The sequence below is a fragment of the Leptosomus discolor genome, chromosome 6 (genome assembly GCF_034619465.1).
Source record: "Leptosomus discolor isolate bLepDis1 chromosome 6, bLepDis1.hap2, whole genome shotgun sequence".
Lineage (NCBI taxonomy): Eukaryota > Metazoa > Chordata > Aves > Leptosomiformes > Leptosomidae > Leptosomus > Leptosomus discolor.
In genome coordinates, this window is record NC_141396.1 from 61,527,537 (window position 1) to 61,549,314 (window position 21,778).

The following is a 21,778-nucleotide window of genomic DNA, read 5'->3' on the forward strand; positions in this document are numbered from 1 at the left end:
TCTGAGTTAACAAGGACTGTTTCATTACAACAGCTCTCTGAGGGTAGCTGGAGTTCAGAGTAAAGTTTCTTACAATTTAGACTGTCTCCTCGCATTCACCAGACAGTGAAAACTCACCTACTTTTCCTCAAGGCAATTATAGGGTCTCTCCTCACTGCTTCCCACATTCACTAACTTTGTAGAAACAATTATTTTCAAAACCTTTACACCTCTGCAAATTCTGACTGTCAGCTGAGAGGTTCAAGACTCATACAAGAGGATCCAGAGACTTGCCTCTATCTGCTTTCCTTGGGAAGCCAGGCTAATTTATACCCAACAATTTATGCTACCGTTTTCCATCACACCTCCTGGCCCACGGTGCAGTCTGTGGGCCAAACACAAGGTTGGGATGTGCTTTCAGGCCTGTTTGGTGTGATTAAAGCTATAAGCGTAGCAGAACTTCCACCAGCCTTCCTCATTTGAGATGCGCAGATGCACGAGGCATTTGATTCAAAGGCTCTGTTTAGATCTCCCTGCAGGTATTTCTCAGCTAGAAATCAAACTAATGTAAAAGCAGAAAGGCAACATAAAATAATACAAGGGTTCACTTCCATGTACCAATGCAACAGCAGGTGAAGACATTTCTCACACAAGCACCCATCAAGTTAAACTGATTATTTCCTTCACATTACTCATACTTTGAGGGAAAGGAAGAAAATTATTCATTTCATTTTCACTTGTCACCTACATACAGATGAATATCTATTTTTAGAAAAGGAAGCAGTACATAGCACATTTAAATAGCTTTCAACAGCTACACTGCTTAGGGCAGCAGGAGCCCATCAATCTAGCTGAAATTACACAGTCCATGACAGAATTCCCTGCTTTTTTCCCCTCTCCTTGGAGGGTCACTTAATGCATGGGTCATTTTGCTGCCTAACAAAATTTATCCGCAGTGAAATACAATTACACTCAATAAATAAAACACAGAAGTCCTCTTGCAGGCTGCATGACTGCAACCCACACCTAGCAGAATTGGAGACTCAATTCTATCTGCCATATGACAACACACAATACTAAAGAGGTGATTTTTGTATTCAAAGCTACAACCCATGCATTCAAAACGCAACAAACAGAAGTACAGCTTGCAGAAGGTACTGCAAAATGCTACCAATAATCACAGCACAGAAGGAAGCATCAATGAAAACAGCAACAGCTAAATCAGCAACACATTTCCCTGAACTCCTCACTGCTCTGCCACAGTCGCTGATATGGTATGAACTTTAATGGCATTTCTAAACCACTCAGCTACTCAGTCCCTGCACAAAGATGACACAAATCTTACAAGTTAATTCTGTTCTACAAGAGTTAAACCAGTGCAAAGTCCTGGCGTTTAAAGCGATATATGGATGTGCCTGTTCTAATCAGTCAGGAGCTACTGGATTCCCAAATGCTACTGTAATTGCAAGGTGGGAGGGAATGCACTCGGGTCCTAAAGAGGTGACACCCAACTGGGATAGCAGTTCAGCAGTTAAAAGACTCAGAAAAGGAAAGCTTGCCCCATGGTATGCCTAAAACTGAGGGACTGGGCACCCACAGGCCTCATATCCCAGGTAACTGGTCTAACCACAAGCTATGGGGTTACTGAAAGGGCTCTCCACCCCCTCCTGTTTGATCCAAGGGAGCATGTATCCCAGGGGTAGAAGCAAAGCAGCCTTCAAGAGGGTGGGCTAAATAGGCTCAAAGTTTCACAACTGAGATAGGGCCCCATCAGATCTCACAAAGGGGCTAGGGAAGAAGGACTCAAAGGTCAGTAGAAGGACAGACTGCAACTGATGGGGTCAACTCTGTTAACTTTAAGATGCAGACTCCCTGAAAGAGCAGTGTGTTGGAAGCAGCTCCTGGTTCAAGTCAGGAAATAGGGAAAGTTAAGCCAAACTATAAGGTGATCTAAAGTTTAAGATATTTAAAAAAAAAATTTTGAAGTGTCAGTGTTTAAACAAGAACATTTCCTCCAGCTCAACTTCCACAAAATATTAACGTTGCCAATACACCACCATTTCATACTGATGTGGTACTTTCCACTGGTTCAGTGACTGACAGGACTGTCTTGGCATTAAACGAAATAAGCCATAATTTTGGATAACTGGTAACAGGATTTCTGAAAGGTATCAAGAAGGATTATCAGTGCAGGAGAACAAATGGCTCACCATCCCAGTGTCACTGGATGCCAGACAACATGTTCTGAATCATTATTTATAGCCCTAAAAACACCTGCTGCCTTCAGAGGCTCCATGATTAAAACACGCAGTACCTTCCTCAAGAACGGTGACCCCGGCAAGACTCAGGATCTAAATAAGAGCTGCTGACAATGCTGATTACATGGCATATTTTTAAAAGGTGACTTCAGATAAATCCAAGAACATCATGATCCACAGGTGTAAGTTGAGAGGACCAACTCTTCAATGAAGCACGCTGGCCAAATTCTTGGAAACACCCAAGAACTTGTCTTGCACAAGTATCTGGAGACCTGCTCACCTTCATCGGCGGGTATTTATGGTAAGGAGCTGCCCCTGTAGCCAGTTCGATAGCAGTGATCCCAAAGCTCCAGATGTCTGCCTTGAAATCATATCCTCTGACCTGAAAAATATTAGAGGACGTTAGCATGTGCCTCTTGCCACCCTACTCTACAATCCCTTTCTTTAGCCTATTACACATCCTTTCACCCTTTCCTTCCTTTCCCCTTGAATTGGGCTTGGAAAGAGATGGAGCGAACAGTGGTACAGAGGTGGAAAGAACACTTTCTCCCTCCTCACCCCTCAGGTCCTTATTCTTCAAAGAGGTGTTTTACAAGTCCTAGTTTGATGAAGATTATGGTTGTGGACTGTGCAACTAGGATTGCTCTGCCATAAACCTCTCCATGTGTAGAGCATAAAGGGGCACTACTGGGTTGACCCAGACTGTGACTTCTACACAAAGACACAGAGAGTCATTAAACAGGATAATGAAACTCTCGTAGTTAATAGATGGATTGTTATCCCCCCGGGACATATGCCTCACTACACTTTTAGTCAACTGTTTAATCAATCTGATTTGCAAACATGCTCAATCCTGAAACTTCAGTACACACCAGCTCAGTAAAAAGCCCCTCATTCCTGTCTGCAGACTAATATTTCCCTCCACTAATTAAGAGTAGCTCCTGCGCTTGACGTTAAACACAGAGTTCAGAAAATTTATTGCATTTACTTCCCCTCATGCACAGGAAAAAATATTTCATATGCCAAAGCAGTTACTTCCTCGTTATCATTAGGTAATATCTTGGCACTTGCATTCTCTGCTGCAGGGGAGAGACATTATGTACTAACTTCAAGAGCAGCTACAAAACCCAAAGTGTTTTGGCTGCCTAGAATGGTTTGTATTTCTTCTCGCTAGACTATGGAAAATGAACACTGAATCTGAGCAAAGCTAATAGTGTCCGGCTAACCTAACAAGCTTTAGAAAGACACTCATTGTGATGAAGCCAAAAAAAGTTCCCCAAACTGCCTTTAAGATGACCTCGAATTTTGGCAATTTTCGGCAAACAAACAAAACACCCTCATGTAATACTATAGCTGAACTGAAATTTATTATAGCAACAGGAGACTATATCTTGCACTAATTCCTTCAACTCTGGAGGCATCATTCTGATGAGCCTTAAAGGTCTGAAAGGCTTCTTGAAGTGCCTCACTTTATGGATACCATGATTGTGAACAGACTTCAACTCATTTAACTAAACAAGCACAGATATCTAGTATAATTTAAAAGAACACAGTGCAGGAAGAAACATGCTGTAAGGGTGGGGTTTCTTCCCCCCTCACGCTATTTTTAGGCTTTGAGAATAACTCTGGGACATTTCTTTGCTTTATCTACAATTCCCCATTCCACATTGGGACTTTTAACTGTTTAGGGGGGTGGGGGGTTAATTAACTTATACAATCCTGCTTGCAAGTGACAGCTACGAAGTTCAAAACTGCCTACCACAGCTCATCTTGACATCTGTCCAATACATATTAGTCACCACTCCCCAGTCAGTTTACATCAACATTTTTTTTCCTCATCAGCTTTTTTTTTTTTTGCCATAAATCTGTCAAGTGAATGTATATTAAAAGACAATGCCAGGCATCACGTATTAACATGCTAAAGGAACTTAATGATGCTGAAGTAAACCAGATGGAATCGGGTTGATAGTATCTACAAATCGAAGGCTAACCTACAGCAACCCCTTTGTCCTTTTTCCCGGGCTGGATATAGCAGCTCAGAGTGACACCTGCTGGAAGACAGCAAGATGATATAAATGGACACTGAAGGATTTCACATCAGAGTCCAAAATACCTCCTTACCACCTAGTAGTTGCAACAAGTTAGATGTGCACAGCCTTCGTGGAAGTGTTGGACTCCCTAGAAAGCATGCCTCCTTCAGAAACATATCTGTTGCATCAAGGACCCCCATTTTGTTACCAAAACCTTCATTCCCCTTTTGAGCACCCTCCTCAAGAGCTTGTTTTCCCTCTGTTGTCCTGCAGATTGCAGCCACCCTAACTACAATGAGCCTGGAGCAGCACCAGAGCAGGACACAAAGAACAGAAAAGGGACAATTCTGTTCTGGTTTTGGAAACACTGAATACTCTCTTTTTATTTACTTTTAAATCAGCATTAAAAAAATCCAGAAGAGTATGACAGTGAAGCAGTTCAGAAGCAAGTTTGCAAAGATGGGTCTTGCCTTGGGGAGTGTATCTTGTACTCTACAGCGTGAGACTTGTCCTCTGAGGAGGTTGCAAGAGTGCCGGCCTCTCAGTGCCACCAGCCCCTCAGTGCCACCATGGGGAGGAGCCACTGAAAAGGCCAAACATCGAAAAAGCCTTTCATCAAAAGCATATTTAAGTTATTTCAAAATTATCTCAGTCCCTCAAGAAGTTTTAGATATAGGAAAAAATGCATTGAAGTTCTACCACTGTCTTAGCTGCATTTCGTTTTATATATATGGGGGGGTCTTATTCAAGTTCCTACTAAGCTTCAAAATAGTTTACTGTGAGCAGCAAGAAAAGCAACAAGGTGGGTTTACTTTAATAAAACAATGTTTTCCCAAAATATTTTTGTTAAAAAGATTTCTGGAAGGAAAAAAGGAAAAACAGAAAAATATTTATAGTCAGTTCATCTTTCTGTTTGGCACACCTGTCAGAAATCAAATGCTGAGGCCAGCCCTCCGTCAAACTGGTTTTAAGGGGGTGAGGGATAATTTTCAGAATGCTTATGGCACTGAACATCAATGTGATAGCTACTGCAAATGCCCTGTTCAGGACTGGGGCTGAATTTTGTTTGTGGCTCTTGCTCAGAAATGGGCAACAGTATTTTACATTAAGCAAAATTTCCAGGTGGCCTTCATCAGAAGTCATGCAGACAAAGCTTCTGTAGTTTAGTCTAGAAGTAGAGGAGGACAAAAACTGACATATCTCCACCCAATGGGAAGAAGTATGACATCTTTTAGCTAGCCAAAAGAGCCGAGGAGGAAGGGGAAAAGGCAAGTATTCCTCTGCATTTACAGCCTAGATACGCACAAGCCAAGAGAACTAAAAACCTGAATAAAGTCACCTGCATGTTATTTCACTGTAATAACTCCCCACTCTGAGACACTGCAATGAGCTCTCCCAAATTCTCATATATGCAAATGAAGAGCAGGTTAGCAAGCTATATATGTGCATATTTACCACCTGTGGAACTATTTAAATTCTACCTTACATTCATGCAAGAGGGAGGGACAGGTTAATCTTCTTTGTGCAACAGCTGAGCTGTCTCTTCCTCACCTTAGGAAGGAGCCTGAAGAGAAGCAACAGGGCAAAAGTCTACTGAACACTTAATATTCCCCAGTACAAGCCCGGCTGCAACAGGCTGTGGTTTTAAGAACGCTTTAGAGGATGCCAACTTATCATCTTAGTTTGAAGTAAATATGGCCATTGCTGATGACAGGGAATTCCAGGTGCAGATCAGCTACGAGGACACTAGGAAAAACAATTCACCTGTTCCATAACTTCTGGTGCCATCCAACAAGGTGTGCCCACAAAAGTTTTCCTGACTTTATTTCTGGTAATGTCACCACCAGTGGCCAGAAACGCGCTGACGCCGAAGTCTGAAAAGAAAACAAAACCAGATTTTATTAAGAACACATCCCGAGCAAACTGAAGGGTTGTCCCCTCTTTCCCCTCACATTCCCAGCCATCTATTAAGTCCTAAACCATACAGTTACGCATGAGGAGTTTCCTAATAAACGAAGAATGATCAACAGTTAGCTAAGAGTGCTGGTACACGAACAGTCTGTAGTCCACCATTCAATTACTGGGGACAGCAGAGCTTTCAGCACTGGCTGGCAGAGAGGAAAATTCCACTTTCCATTACAGGCCACTGGTCACATTACAGCCTGCCTGCGCTCCCCCAGCAGATCTGCTACTGTGCAAACCTGCCTCTGACAGCCAGTGCTTTATGTACACTTGTATACGTACGCAGCATGTAGTAACTGAACTTCAATTAGCCTCCCATTAACATCTGCAGCAATGAAGCCAGGTACACAAAAAGTTACTAGACTTCGTAACATTTAACTGTCCTAACTGCCTCCTGCAGACTGGAGGTATCAGCCCCTTATTCTGGATGTTTTACTACCAGAATATGCTTTGCTTGGTGATTTTCCATCGCTGAGATGCTCCGTGCTTTAACAGGAACTTAGACCGGTTCCCAACAATACAGCAGCGTTACTGACTCGAGCACCACGTGCCACTAACCAGCCCGACCACCGCAGGGAGGTATCCACACCCTGTGTGGCGTTACTCCCACCAGGAAAACCATGCTTTCAAAGATAATTAAGAATGACACAGGAACCAGGATCTGTGAAGAGCAGTAGCAGCGTGCAGGGATAGCAATGGGATACAGTATGTCTGTTCAGAGAAGAGCATTACAAAAGGTTTGGCAACCAAGTCATTCAAGAGAGGATGGAAGACTTTCCTCGGAGAAAAAAAATAAATAAAATATATCAGGTGACAGGGAAACTGTAAACACAAAACTGTGTAAGTATTTCTCCCCAATTTGCTCCAAACTACACTTCTTACGTACTGCTGAATTATAGACCTGCCATGGGTCATTCTCCATAACTCAAGTTTACCCACACACATCACTTTTTTCAAACACAGTACAAGCAATCAAAATCTTGAATGCCATTTTTGAGATTGATGACAGGCTCGGAGGATAAGTCTCTGAAATTCAAGGGCTATTTCACACAAAACCAGAACATTGTTGACCACAACCGGTTAGAAAAATCATTGAAACTCAACTGACAGTTAACTGTAAATGCAAAAATCTTACTCAGAGGAGCCAAGGAGTTACTCCATGGCTTAAGGATGTTATCCTAACTGGGGAATCAACTGCAATGAAAGATCCCTCTTCACAATTTGCAAGAATGTCCTCCACGTGAGGACGGTCCAAGCTTCTCTCTGCCATCATGCCAGCAGTGCAATGACCCCTTCTCACCACTCTTTCAACATTTGAAAACACCACTGAAATTACCACGGTGAAGAAGAAGATGCTGGAAGCTTCCAGCTCACTTAGGTTAAAGGCTTCCAAGGACAGGAACTTCACTCTCACTAAAATACTAGACATGGATAACTGAAAGTTGACATTCAAGAAAGTTGCACAGAAATCACAGGGCTAAAAGCACTAGCAAATGCCTGTCATTAGGGTTCAGCTTCTTCCAGGTGTGCTGTCCTGTTCTCTTCCCCGTTCCCAGAGGCATCTTGCCTTCCTGCTGACCCTGAACTTTTAGCACATCTAGATGGATCACTGTCCCCATCAGCACTACAATCTGTATTTTTCTGGAAACCCACGTTTCCTTTGAGATCTTCCATCTGTGTATCTGCCATCCTTGATTTTCTCAGAAAACCAAATGAGCTTCCCAAAAAGTTCAGAATAAAATTACTTGCACTTTACTGCTCATTACGGGAACTCTCCCAAGATCTATTGTTCTAAACCCAAGAGCAATTAGAAGTTCTTTTGAATAAGATAACACTAATAGAAACTTGTCCGAGTGCCATCAGCATATTATTGTGATGTGCTGTAGTTGAACTTGTGTATATTATCTTACCTCAAGTTTCCATGCAGTCATTTTGAGGGTAAAGGAAATGCCATTCAAAGCAAAAACATTCCATCAGTAAAAACACAAGTCCTTGACACAGCACACAGCATTCACCACATTTCACATCAAACGTGGGTTTATAAATTCCAGTTGGAAATTGTGCCCCTACATCTGCCATCTGAGGTTAGCAGAAAGCTTAAATGGAATTAAGTTGTATTCCGTTACAGAGTTGATTTATTCAATGTTTTCCCCATCAATTTCCCTCATTTCCAGTGGGCTGAAACACACACAACCAGCCTGCGCTACTCTGCTGCAAGGAAGAGCTTCGAAACAGTCTTCTCAAATGTCACCTCACTAACTTTATCCATGTCCCAGCTACTAAGGTAAGAACGTGCCTGCTCTCAAGAAACACCTGTAAAGCAATAAAATCCTAACCACTAATTAGGGTTCAATTCTTACTTCTGAGCAGCTGGTACAATCTGCGTCTCTCTCTCTCTGCATCTGTCAACTACCCTCAGAAAGGCTGTAAGAAAACTAGGTTATTGCAAATTAATTTAACTCTAGAAAATGGGGAAAGTCATGAAATTCAAGAGGCACAATAGCTCAGAGGTGTTTACATTTGCACTCCCTCTTTGGCAGCTTGTACTTCATATTGGCTCACTACGGTGATAACGGGGAAGGACCGTATCACAAGAAATGTGGAGGAATTGGAAACGTTTGGACCTGGCTTGCAATACCAGTAACCGCCACTGCTGGGAATCCAACGACTGTCAGATATTCTAAAGCAGCCCAAAAATTGCAGACTTCCAGCAGTCTGCTAGCAAATAATAGTCTCCAGGATGTCTGGATGCAAGTGGTAGGATCGGGTTTTTTTTATCATTTTTCTGAAGCAACATAGAAAAGATTCATCTGCTGGACCTGTTTCAGTGATATAAACACAACACTTCAAAAAATCCCCAGACTCTCAAAACACAGCAAAAACAATCCACAATGGAAATGACAAATCTGCTGATGCAGACTCTGCAGAAAATATGGCCAATTTTGTCTTTTTCAGTGTAAACTTCATGTGTTGCAACCACATACCGTACAAAATTCTCTACAGTTGCAATGAAGTTGCAGGCTAGTGTCTGAAAAACCTTGGTATTAGGCAACAATTCCTGCTATTAAGGTACCCAAGTTATCAAACTTGAAAACTATCCTGGCCACTCAGGAAATGCAAAAGCTGAAAGGAAAATCTCCTCTTACTCTCTGCACTGCAGAAACAAAGACCCAGTCTAAACAACTTGCCAACACAAGAATGCTGTCAGGACCACATCACAACGTGTGTGCCTCAGGAAGATACATTTCTACAGTATCATAAGTTAGAAGTCAACGTTAAAAATCACCTCTCCTTGGCCATCTCATATTGTAGCATTACCTTAATCCTAAAAAGCTCAAGTACCTGCCACTGTAGGCAGCCATCTACAAGGTAGGTACAAGGGAAAGACGACTGTCTGCACTGACTAGGAGCCAGGACTAAAGCCTGCAGATATCAGAAAGGTTCCTACAGACTTGGGTGGTTTTGGATCGGACCCCAAAGCAGCTCCCAACTTCAATGGAGGTAGAACAACAGGAGAAAACCCCCAAACAAAACAATCTTGACTTCAAGCCACTCGTTTTTAAACTTGCGTAGCTGAGATATTATGCCTCTTCAAGCAAAAATCAAAGTATTTGAGAACACAGCACTAAGCTTTTATTCACTGGTCACCTTCCTTCTTGTTCAGCTGTTCACCATCAGAAAATACCTGCTGTTGTACTTAGTCTTTTTCTGCAAATCTTACAGCTTTTAGAGCACTGAGGATGAATAAAGCCTGGCAGGAAGAGTAGGCAGGCAACGATAAATCACAATTTTGTGCTGAGAACGCAGCTGGTGGTAAAACATCAGAGGAAAGGAAGATTAGTGAAGAACAAGAATCAAAAACTTCTTCCCTTCTTGATACTACATAGTTATACAGTAGTACTGGATATATAAATACACAGTTGTTCTCCCCAATTCTCATTCGGAAAGGTAGATCTGTACAGCCACATGTATTTCTAACCAATTCCTATGCAGAACAGCAGCTTTATTGCACCACAAGTTTAGCCTTTGTGCAATAATGTCAAGGCACGTAAAAGATGTATGAAATCCCTTTGCCAAGTAAACGTAAAGATGACATCTGAAAGCGAGCCCCAGGAGCTCGTTAATAAAGATACGCTAATACTGCCCAAAGTAACTTAAGGGTGACAAAGCCCAGGCCGGGTGAAGCCACCACCCCTGCAAGAGTTCACAAGTGATTTCAACAATCAAATAGCGCAACATCTCTTCAGGAAACGCAGATATCGCAAGTGACACAAAGAAAACGTTACTTCACATCATGCTGCTGCCGGGGAGGCACCAAAACTCTCCACCAACCTCAGAGAAAAAGACTTTTGCTGCTTTCTTGAAAAGGAGAAGGGCTCAGAGAGGTGCCCATGATACAACACTGGCTGCTCGATTCAGCCCTGCAACCAGCACTTCTCCCCCTGGTTTCCCACTCTCTGCTAGATTCATGCCTTGCCCCTCGTTAAAGCAATTTAATCTCCCAAAGTTAAGAGTTTCCTGAGGGAAAGTGGGGGAATGACACTGTCTGCATCATAGCTCGATGTTTATGTACAGCGCTATTTTAGTACAATGAATTAAGAGCAGTCAGGAACACAGCGAACCGGTGACAAGCTGGCATGGATTTGTGGAAAGTTACACAAATTGAGTTACACAAGTTTGCCTGGCCTTAACTATCCCTATTTTATAAATAGATAAAGCGAGAGGGGTTAGGCAATTTGCCCAGTATCAATTAGCAAGTCCTGAACGACTTCTTGAAAACTCAATTTACTTCAACTGCTTGGCACCACGGCCTGCCCAGGACATGGCAGGCACACGGAGCGCTTCTTGGAGTATGGGTTAGTCACCCTGACAGGTTTTAAAGCTGTGTTATTGTCCTTACAACAGAAAAACCCCACAGGTGGATGGACGTGCACCTTTCAGAAAGCCTTCAGTAGACCCTCCTTCATGTTCAATCATGGAGGCATGGGTGACAGCATTATTTAATACCCCAGTGGATAAAATCAAGGAAAAAAAGATTCAGTCTGCACCCAGTCTCAGCAGGATGCTAATATCACGCTACGGCTGGAGCATGGCTCATACCCAGCAAGTCTTGTGCACCCTGGGAGAGCTTCCCTCAAACGCTGATCCTTTCCCAGTCTATCAAGACTCTCACTTCCTTTGACAATAATTTATAGGGCCTGCACAGTTAAATAAACTGAAGAATATCAAGCCTTGCTTACTGCGAGAAGCCATCTCACTGTTTATGCAGAAACACTGGTGCCGATGCAGTTTATGTTGACAAAGAGTGTTTTTACGTGTGCAGCTTTTAGACTCCAGGGAGCCAACAAATGCCAGGGCAAAGAGGTTTCACGCTCTGATTAAAAAAAAAAAAAATTGCCATGGAGAGGCTGGAACACAAAAGAATGGGTTATCTCAATTTACACTGCAACCACCGTCAGCACAGCCCAGACCAATGTTATCTGGGAAAGAGTCATGCTCTCTCCAGAAAATAGATTAATTCAATGTGCAGGGAAAACTTCAAAGTGAGAAAGCGATACTCTGAATTGCAGCAGGCTCCAAAAACTTGGTGCCAAGCCACAAGCCCGAGCCAGTGCCCTTGGTGGGGTGGGGGGCGTGGAATAAATAAGATAGAAGGAAAGAGCCTCAATTCAGGTCTCACTGGTCAGCTGGATGTGTTAAAGACAATTTTATGCCTTGGTTCAGTGGATGCACATTTTGAAAGCAAAAGGAGCTACACAGTTAAAAATAGACAGAGCCATGAGTAAAAATACCAAGTCCCAGGACGTGGGGAGGAGTTTGAAGCTGGGCATTTGGGCAGGCCATTAGAGGACTGTTTAGATCCCTATTTTCTGCAAATGCCCCCGAGCTCACAGATTTCTCCTCTGTTGCTTTACCTGAGCCCACCTCAGCTGAAGCGCTCGCACAGCAGCTTTCCCCGTCAGATGCACAACCACCAATTCAGAGTTACAAACAGAACCTGAGAAGCATCAAACACACCTCCACCAAGTTGCTTTTTCTGTTCAGCCTTCACAGAATTGCACAGCCCAAATTAACAAAAGAGGCTTTAGTTTGCACTGGTTAGAACTGTATAAACTTGCAGCAAAATTACTGCCACGAGTTCTATATAAAAAGTTTCCCAAGTAATTAAATTCACTGACATGTGGAGGTACAGCCCAGCAGCCGGGTTTCCTCCACCACAGGGTCGAGCATTTTTTTCTGAACATCGAAAGCAGCTTTGGTTTTTTTCCTCAAAAGATTTCCAGTTTGAGATTTACATTCCCTACATTTACATTTAAGATGTACATTTCTTCCGAGACAAGAATCACGAATTGTGTCTAGCAGGAAAGACACAGGAACACAAGGCTGCAAAGGCCAAACATTAAGTAAGACCACCTTAACAACTGTTCACAGGCAGTTTTGAGAGAGGGATGGCACAAGGGAAAGGAGTCATTATAAAAGAACTGAAGTCATTCTTTCCTGCAATGCTATTTGCATTTTTTATGTACACCAAACCAGTTCCTTCCAGGGAGGTGCCCCATTCACTCTAACCCTCAGGCTTCATTCCACAGCTAATCAGTCTTTTTGTGTGTGTGTGGTGTAACTTAAACACATTTGTTTCATGGGAACACAGTGATGTCATCCAGCTGATAACTGAAGCACTCAATGATCAACAGAATTATTCATAATATGCATTAATATTATTGTCAAAGGCAAGTGCTTTGATCTCGCTGACACAAAACTCACTTTATTGGGATTGGTTTGCCTCCAGTATTTTTTTCTCCTCAAAAAATTCACACGAAATTTTGCTATTTCATCCTGGGTCAGGAGGAGAGGAAGCTTAAGTGTCAGAAATTCCCACAGAAACAAAATGTCATGTTATGACCAGGTCAGGCTCCTCTCTAGCATTCAGTCATTCATTTATTGTTGTTTCTCTCAAGTCATCAGCTGCCTTCGCAGAAACAAAGTGCTTCCTGCCACTGTGGTGAACTTGCTGACCGCGGTAGAGTTGAGTCGCTCCGCTGTGTCTCACGAGAGGTAACAGCCTCAGTCCTTTTGCTGCTCAAAGAGAGAATTTGTACAGAGGGTACTTCGCACATCTCACAACGTTGCTTTCGCAGGACATGCAGAGAGATGGATTTCGTCATTTAAATAGTGCACATCTAAACCACCAGTAGACAGTTTGGTTTAGAGGAACACGTACAAATCTCAGTCAAAATAAATCCTCTGAAATTCATATAAGACTAGTCAACCTTAAAAATACCTATCAACTAAAAATTATTCAGCAGAAAAAAATACATGAACAGGTACCTACTAGCAGTGAAGGAGCCTTAACAAATAAAAAGCGAAGCCCTGGCACCCTTTTGGAAGGGAAACCCAAGCAGCATTCTGCTAGGCTGGCACGGAAACGCTTGGAATAACAGTTCTTTGCTCTAATGCAACAGCTATTTGCATCCTCTCCCAGAACATAATCTAAAGCTCCATACAACTACAAATCCAAAACGTTGCATCTTGGCCCTGTTATGGAAAAAAAAAAAGTAGGATTTCACTATATCAACTTTGCTCCTTTGAGCATTTTAGAAGCCACTCCCTACATCTTCCATCCGCTGCCACAGGGAATGAATTATTTACACTTCATTAGAAATACAACAGCAGGCATTAAGAACACTGGGAGACTTAAAAGGGAAAACAAAGCAAACTTCAGGTTTTAAACAGAAGTCCTGTATTTTAGGTGTTGCATCCTCTAAAAGGGCTTATGGCCTTCTACAGAGGGCCAAGAACTACCTGTAACAAAACATCAAACCCTGTGCATTGCAACGCTTTCTGCCTCCTGGTGGCATATCTACACCTTTCATTCCCAGAGGCAAATCCAGGCACAGATATACCAAAGGAGTCCGTACGAACACACACTTCTGCCTGACACCACAGTCACTGCCTCTCAGTTGCAAAGCCCTGTCTATTAACCCCCAGCACACTGGCGTGACCCACTGCTGTGCCTCCACCAGCAAGACAGGGCAATTAAAAAAAAAAAAGCCTTATCACAGACAGATATGACACTTTCCATTTAACTATGGGACTGAAAGAGTTGAACAAGTATAAAGATGTTTGCTATGATGGCAAGACCAGATGCGAGCTCTGCCCTCCAGCTAGAGGTGGCACAAAGACTGGAAAGCACCACAAGATTCATGGGAAGACCACAGTCCTGAGGGGAAGGACAGTGGGAGAGGAATTGTACTCAGGATAGCAAAACGGCACGCTGGGAAGAAGAGGAAAAACAAGTCCCAGGGTCTAAATGTAGTCTCCAAAAATCTTGTCTTACTTAAGAGTCTACAATAATAATAATACTTGACTTCTGGAAAGAAGAGTGAAGTCTGTAGGAACATGTATAAAAAAAAAGACCCGAAGAGTAGTATGGGGGAAAAAACCCAAACCAAAAAACAAAAAGCCAACAACAAACCCCAACCCCCCCCCAAAAAACACCACACCAAAAACCCCACAAAACCCCCCCACAACAAAACCACACACCTCCCTTTTCCAGAGACATACAACCCATCCACACCAGGGGCTCAACACACCTGCACTGATGCAGCTTGTGACAGCAGTGGCTACAACAGACATCTCCAGGTACATCTGCATTCGCTAAAGCAACTGCCAACAGTCTTCCCTACCCTGTCTCTCAGCTTGCACAACTGCTTCCAAGACTTTCAGTCCAGCCCAGTTTGGGCTGGGTTGGGGCCGTCGGTTAAGCACTCACTCTGCCGCTCGGTTCAACTGAAGCGGGCCAGGGAGCATCCACACGAGCAGTTTGAGCAGCAGACCTTTGGTTAGGGCAAAGTCGCCAGTGACTTTCAGCGTCAGACGCACCAACTGCCTTCTGCTGAATCTACCCACTGCTCTCCACAGTCCTTTTGAAAGGCACCTTCCACATCGAGGATAAATCAGTGAGGTCTGTGCAGTTTACTTCCAAGCCTATGAGCTTTCTGGTTTAATTCTGTTTTAAAAATGCGACTATTGTATGGCAAAAATTTTATCTAATCTGTTGATTCTGAGGACTTAACAGTCAAAGGATTTATTCATGCTGATTGTCATTATTCCAAAGAACAGTATTTTAAGATACCAAGACGTAATAAACTCTGGGTTGAGTTTGGTTATTTTTTTTGTTTTGGTTTGTGGTTTATTTATTGTTGGGTTTCCTGGTGTTGTTGGTTTTGGTTTAAGAACTATGAGGCTTCTTGAAGCTAATGTTTTTGTGCAGGTTTCTCTTGATCATTAAACCATTTCTTTGGATACACGGTTAGGCCTAAAGTTTATTCAAGCTACCAGGAAAGTTACCTGCAATTTGCACTGAACCATCTTCTCCAAGAAGAATATTTCCTGCTTTCACATCCCTGCAGAAAGATAAAGCAATAATAAGTGGAAGTCATCGAATCTTTCCTTCAATCAACAAAAATAGATCAAAAAGTTATTATTTCTTACACCTCGTTTCTTGCATTAGCACCTCCTGCTTCCAATCATGCAAAAACAGTAGGGACTTAACACCAATTGTAACTTCAGTAGAGACACACTAAATGGTATTTGTGTGATTAATAGCTAGTAGCATTTTAAGTACTATGCACACAAAAAAACTGGAAAAACTTACCAGAAGGTACCCTCAAAAATACAAGGAAAGTCACTTGTCCCAGGTTAAGTTAGCTAAAAATGTGAAAACAGAACCTGGCACTGGTCTGACAGTCACGTACCCTTTCAGTAAGGGAAACTTCAAGCAACGATGAGTTGATTGAGTCTCACTGCCACTGAACGTATCCTGTTCTTCCTCAGCCCCAAGTCTCGCAGCTCACCAGCCCTGGAGGAGTTCATATGCTTCCTCAGAAAGTCAGTTTAGCCCCATACACTGGTGAAAACCCAGTCAGAAGAAAAACATTGTTTGCTCATGGCTTAGTGAGCTGAAGCACATGACCGAGGGTCAGCTGAACAGAGCCAGTACAACAGAGATGGTGAAAATGGCAAAGTGTGGCCACAAACTGCCCTGTCAAGTCCCAACTTCAGCGAAAAAGTCTCCCTGATTTTTTGCGACCAAAGTCAAAGAACATTCAGCACATGCTATGAAAGTTATTGTACTTTCCCTTTCCATCCCAAAAAAGCTCAGGTTTGTTAGGTTAAGAGCAGCACTTCTCCATCCTCAAGGGGAGCATTACCTTCACTCCAAACAGGCTTTGAAGTTTTACAGCTTATTTTCACAGGCTGCTCCCCACACAAAGCCAAGAGAAGCACCTTTACAGTTGACACCCATGTTTGTCGTCATCACGGCTGCTAAGCTTGTACTGGCTACAAAACCACGCAGACCCGGAGCACATGCAGGTGCTGCCTCAAGAAAGGCTGAAAGCAAAGCCACTGCCAGGGGAACGGATGCCAGTGAATAGATGGCAACTCACAACGCACCTCACCTTAATGGCAACCACCTCCAGGGAAGAGAGTAGAAAAAGAGGGTGAAAAAAAAAAACCCCAACAAGCACTTTGTCCCTCCACTGCCTTCTGCAAATATTCCAAATCCTTCCGCAAGCAAAGAAAAAAGTCAAAAGCTATTTTTTCCTCTCCTCCCTCGTGCATCACGAGAACAGAACTGATGGCCTGGCCAAAGAGCCCTGGTCAGGCCCTGGAAATCTCCTCTTTCCTGGCTTTGCTCTTCTGAAGAGCAGCCTGGGCTACTGCCAGTTCCAGGCCAGGATAATTTTAAACACATCCTCTCCAGCATTAGCATTTGTTAGATTCTTCCCAATACAATAGGACATTGGGATGGTAAGGCTTTGCCCAGCACACAGAACAAAAGTGAACAAAGACTGTCCACAAGACAGTCCTGCTAGAGATTGCTTTATCAGCAAACCACGGCTGACAGCGGCCTCTCGCCTTCAAACAAGTATTTCAATTCCTGCCAAAGGCACAGCTCTTGCTAGCAATGACTATCTCAAAGCCTAATCCTGTTTGAAGCACAAGTGTAAGAGCAAGTACAGGAAAATACAGTTTGCTTTAACGATCAAGAACACTTTGACAGATCTATATGGAAACACTGAAGTTGCATGGCGAGATAGCCTCGAGAAGCTGACTTAAGAGCAGAATGGGATTCAAAGCAGTAAGCAGCTGTGACAGCGATACTGGAACAAGCAGACAAACATAAAACAATGGCTGCCAGTCAGCTCCAGTCCTCCTCATTTTACATTGCCCAAATATGTGAAGGAACATTTAGGGACGAGAAGCATTATTCTTCCCTCCAAGAAGCATTATTTTGTTTTCTTCTTGCAATTAAGAGCTGCAGCCATTGCAGAAAGCATCAGCACTGCAGTGGATGAAGACTCTTAGGTAGATGGAGGGACCTGAAGGGATTCAACACAACATTACATGTGCAGCTATGCTACTCCCCCATTAGCATCCGTTGGCCAAATCCAATACAACTCTACAGAGAGTTAATGGCCACGTGATACACAAACCTAACTCCTGCCCTACCACAAAGCATTCACGGTCTGTAACAGTGAGGGAATGGAAAAGCTCCCTGCCAATATTTAGGCAGAAGATGTCTTTGGGATCCAACCCCATGAGCACGTGGAGCTACGAGAGCACAGCGCCCGAGCCTCCTGCTTCCTAGCCAAGGAGCTTGGCACAGGTGCAGCGATCTCCAGGAATCCCCCCCTCACACCAGCACTAGTTCAGAGGGAACAGAGGATGTTCAGGAACATCTCCAATCCTCCTGGAAATGTTCAGCCAGACAGTCGCCTCTCCTGCGACAACCAGCCTGCGTCAGGCCCTTTCAGAGCTGCCTGCCGGTTCCAGGTTATGGGGAAAGGAACAGCATGCACCGAGGTTGCGTCTTGACATTGTTGTTCCTCTTACTGAAGACGGACGTAAGTAACAGTAATTTCCTCTTCCATCTGCACTCCAAGGCAGCCCAGGATGCTGGAGCGTTTCCCCAGTGAGCTGGGCCGTGCAGGACTGTACGGCCTTTCCAACTGCCCCTGCCAGCACGACGGCGCGTGCAGCTCACCGAGACCCAAAGCAGACCCCGCTCAGCAGCGAAAGAAGTGCCAGGGAAGTTTTTAAGCAGAACTACAGATGAAGTCTCAACCCTCGTGCACTTCAGAGTCCAAAAACAGTCAGGCAGGTTTCACGAACACAGCAACAGCGGCCAGAAAAGCAGCATGCATTCAACACCATCAGACAGACCATCCTACCATAACAGAGCAAGCTGGACAGGCTTGGAGTGCAAAAAAGTAGTGAAACAAGCACTCAGATTGAGTCCCACAGAAAAAAAAAAAAAAAAAAGCCAAAGGAGTCCAGTCCCTTAACCCCCTCCAATGCAGAGGGGCTTGTTTTCGTTTTAACTTTAGCTTGGATTTATTAAAATTGACATATTTTCTCTCGGAAACAAAACTCAGTAAATATGGTTCTTCGAGCTGGTTCAAGAACTTAAAGCAAGTAGTTGCTAGAGTAAGAAATCCAGGAGGCCAACACCGGCCACTGCCAAATCTCCAAGTCAAGCTGCAGAATTAAATCACCACTTGATGTGGCATTTCCTCCCGGTGACCAACCCTCCAGAAGGCCATTACTCACCCCAGCGTGGTATACTCCACCCCGGAGCAGCAAAACAGATCAGCAACAAGCCGTTTGGGGACACGGACTCCGTTTTGGAGTTACCGTAGCACAGAGGCAACGTCCAGCTTTCCCACTCCTCACCCCAGCATACCGGCATGGTGCTGCCCGCTACAACAGCACTGGGTGAACACAGATCCCTTTCTTTTGCAGATACTGGTGTCACCAGCAGTGTCTTCCAATGAGGTCCTCCTTTAAAAACGTCTTTAAGGTTAATTAATGGCATTTAAAGCAATGGGGCAGGAGAGAGGAACAGCGCTTTCCTGTTTATTCTCATCAGGAGATGCTTATAAACTCGCAAGCTGAAAGGCGAGAGGTTTGTTACTCCAGGATATAGTTATTGCCAAGTATAACAAGTTGAAGGTACTTCCTATTAATGTGGTAATGACCATATCCTGGGCTGATACACTCGGAATAAATGGTATGCCTCTGGCATAATTACTACACTGGAAACAGGAAGCAGCTTTAGGCTGTAGCATAAACAGTAATTATATCCCATTTTAAATGAAGTTACAGAAAGCTGGAGTAAACTTTCTTGCCAGTAGCGTAACAAATGCTACTGTAGTTCTGGACATTCCCACTCCATAGCTGTCATCTTCCTCTCTTCTAAAGCCTCCCAGAGCCCTTCCGCAAAATCACGATTATGTTTTTATTTACCTCGTACTTCACAACCAGAGTGGGAAGAGGGGTTTGGACTCGCTCCAGTGCAAAGCCGGATTCTCCACATCAGCCTTGAAAGGTTTTGCAGCAGGGCAGAAATCCCTCCTCATCTGCATTCCAAACTGGTTTAGCTTCCCAGTTGGGCCAAATACTTATGTACCAGTCACATCACATTAATGCCTCCAGGTTAGGGCTGGGTCATAGGCATTAGATGCTACAGAACTAAAACTGATCCCCGATCCAACAAAATTAAAGTCAAGCATCCAGCTACAGGAGACTTGGGAGCGCAGGAAGGCAATGAGATGATGCTCCCCACTTTCAAGTGCTGTGTTGCCACATCCCCCACAATTAATTTTGCAACGGGGTGTGGGGGAAACCACAGGAACTCTATCCTAATGGCTTGTTCCCACTACAAAAAGCCTACATGAGACCTTAAAATCCTGCTAAATGATCAGATCTGCCCTCAGTCCTTAGCACCACCATATAATGGTTGTCATCGCAGTGAGTACACTGAGAGAAGCAGCAAGACTTGCTGGTCTGTAATGGAGAGCAGCAGCATCAATAACCAGCTGCAACTCTGCAATCCTGGCATATGCAATAAAATTTCATATTACAGACTTAAAAGAACTGGTGTTTGCAAGAAAAGCAATGAAGCACGTCAAGTTACTGCTTTTTAAACAAGCCTCTTAATACTGTTTGGAAATCGAAAAGGATTCACTTGGCTTGTGTTCAAAAGTCTACATTGGGAGCAATAGTTTGGACAATCTGTTAAGGCCACTGCAACCATGATACAAGTGACCTGAGCAAAGAGTGGCATCCCAGGACTTCTGTAGCCCAGCACTGAGAAGAAAACCGTCACATGAAGAGGGAAATGGGAGATAAGCCCTGTTTATCATGCCTTTGCTGCCAACCCACTCGTATGTGCCTTTAGGATGCAATGCTGACTGTCAGCACAGCCATGAGTCATCTGCCCATTATATGCAATTTACATCAACTGGAACAATACATTTTCATGGACTGAACTCTATAGTGCATAATTCAGCATGAGAAAGGAGTGGCTTGTCCTGCCAAGTTTCATTTTAAAAAAAAAAAAAAAAAAGAGAGAAGATGCAAGATACAAGAATTACTGTTTTTGTTAATGGTAGTGAATAACTCAAATATTTATACTGAATGCAACCAAATGCTGGAGCTGCCATTGTTCTGAGTAATTTGCAAAATACTTCCAGGACACTACCTTTACATACAGTTAAATATGAAGCAATTTATGACATTATACACCAACTGAGCACTATACTATCAAACATTATCTGTCTACTATCAAACTATCTCTACTATCAAACATTACTCTCCCTCCAATGATATGCTGTTACTTATGTCACCTCTTCCCTTTGCCTTAGAAGCCAGGATACAAAAGGCTGGCTATACACAAGAGCTTTACCATTTGAGACAGAGCTGCAAAACAGAAACTAGGCTTGGCGCGGCAAGCAGAGTAGTATTTTTGTGCCCTCAAATGTCAGCACGTTCAGTACAAAGTAGGAGAAGGCATTCAAGACAACTGTACTAGAAGGGCTTTACATTAGTATGGTGCCTGTTCCTGCTTGGAAAAGCTGCGAGTACTAACATTTTCATGCCATGGGGTTGAGCCTTAAGTCCCAAACTCTTGGGCGAGATGCAATTACTGTCTGTTACAGGGCTGTACTTAACTCTGCAGAGCTGGACTCGGGAACATCACCCAAAGCTTGAAGGTCTTCCAACAGCAGAGAGCTGGCAAAGCAGCTTCCATACTCCTCTCTCCAGCCTCCCTGCTGAGGCAGGCATAAGGAGGAGGAAGAGAGGGCCAAGTCCACAGCTTGCTCCATCCCTGCTCATCCACAGCCCTCTCAGCAGGCCCTTGCAGCCACTGGCAGCCGGGACCAGCAGCAGCAGCCAGGCTGCTATAAATTACAGCAGGGGACCAGCCCTGTGACATGCTTTATTGCTCAGGATCAGGAAAGCACAGCAACTGCTTCTGCCCTCTTCACTGAGCTGCTCTGCCAGCTGCTGGGCCGTGGTGAAAGATGAGGGCCTCAACGCAGGAGCTAAATGCCAGCAGCACAAGGCAACTCATGATTTACTCTGAGTCTCATAAACAGCAGAGGCATTTTTAAAGCCCCAACTTCATAGGGGCTAGGTAGGCAGGAACTTTTAAGGGCTTTTAAAGTGTCATTTTAATGCCTGGAGAAAGTTAAATGA

The 21,778-nt window shown here is 43.7% G+C and overlaps 1 protein-coding gene across 4 annotated transcripts in view; it reads right to left on the bottom strand.

Moving 5' to 3' along the window:
* Positions 1-21,778, bottom strand: part of OXSR1 (oxidative stress responsive kinase 1) — a 93,175-nt gene that overhangs the window by 19,786 nt on the left and 51,611 nt on the right. For all 4 annotated transcript variants that reach the window (XM_086467383.1, XM_086467382.1, XM_086467384.1 and 1 more), the window contains exons 5-7: positions 15,581-15,636; positions 6,032-6,141; positions 2,518-2,619 (exon numbers count right to left, since the gene is read on the bottom strand). In XM_086467383.1, coding sequence (XP_086323509.1) covers positions 2,518-2,619; positions 6,032-6,141; positions 15,581-15,636 — 268 coding nt within the window. The remainder of the gene's footprint in view (positions 1-2,517; positions 2,620-6,031; positions 6,142-15,580; positions 15,637-21,778) is intronic.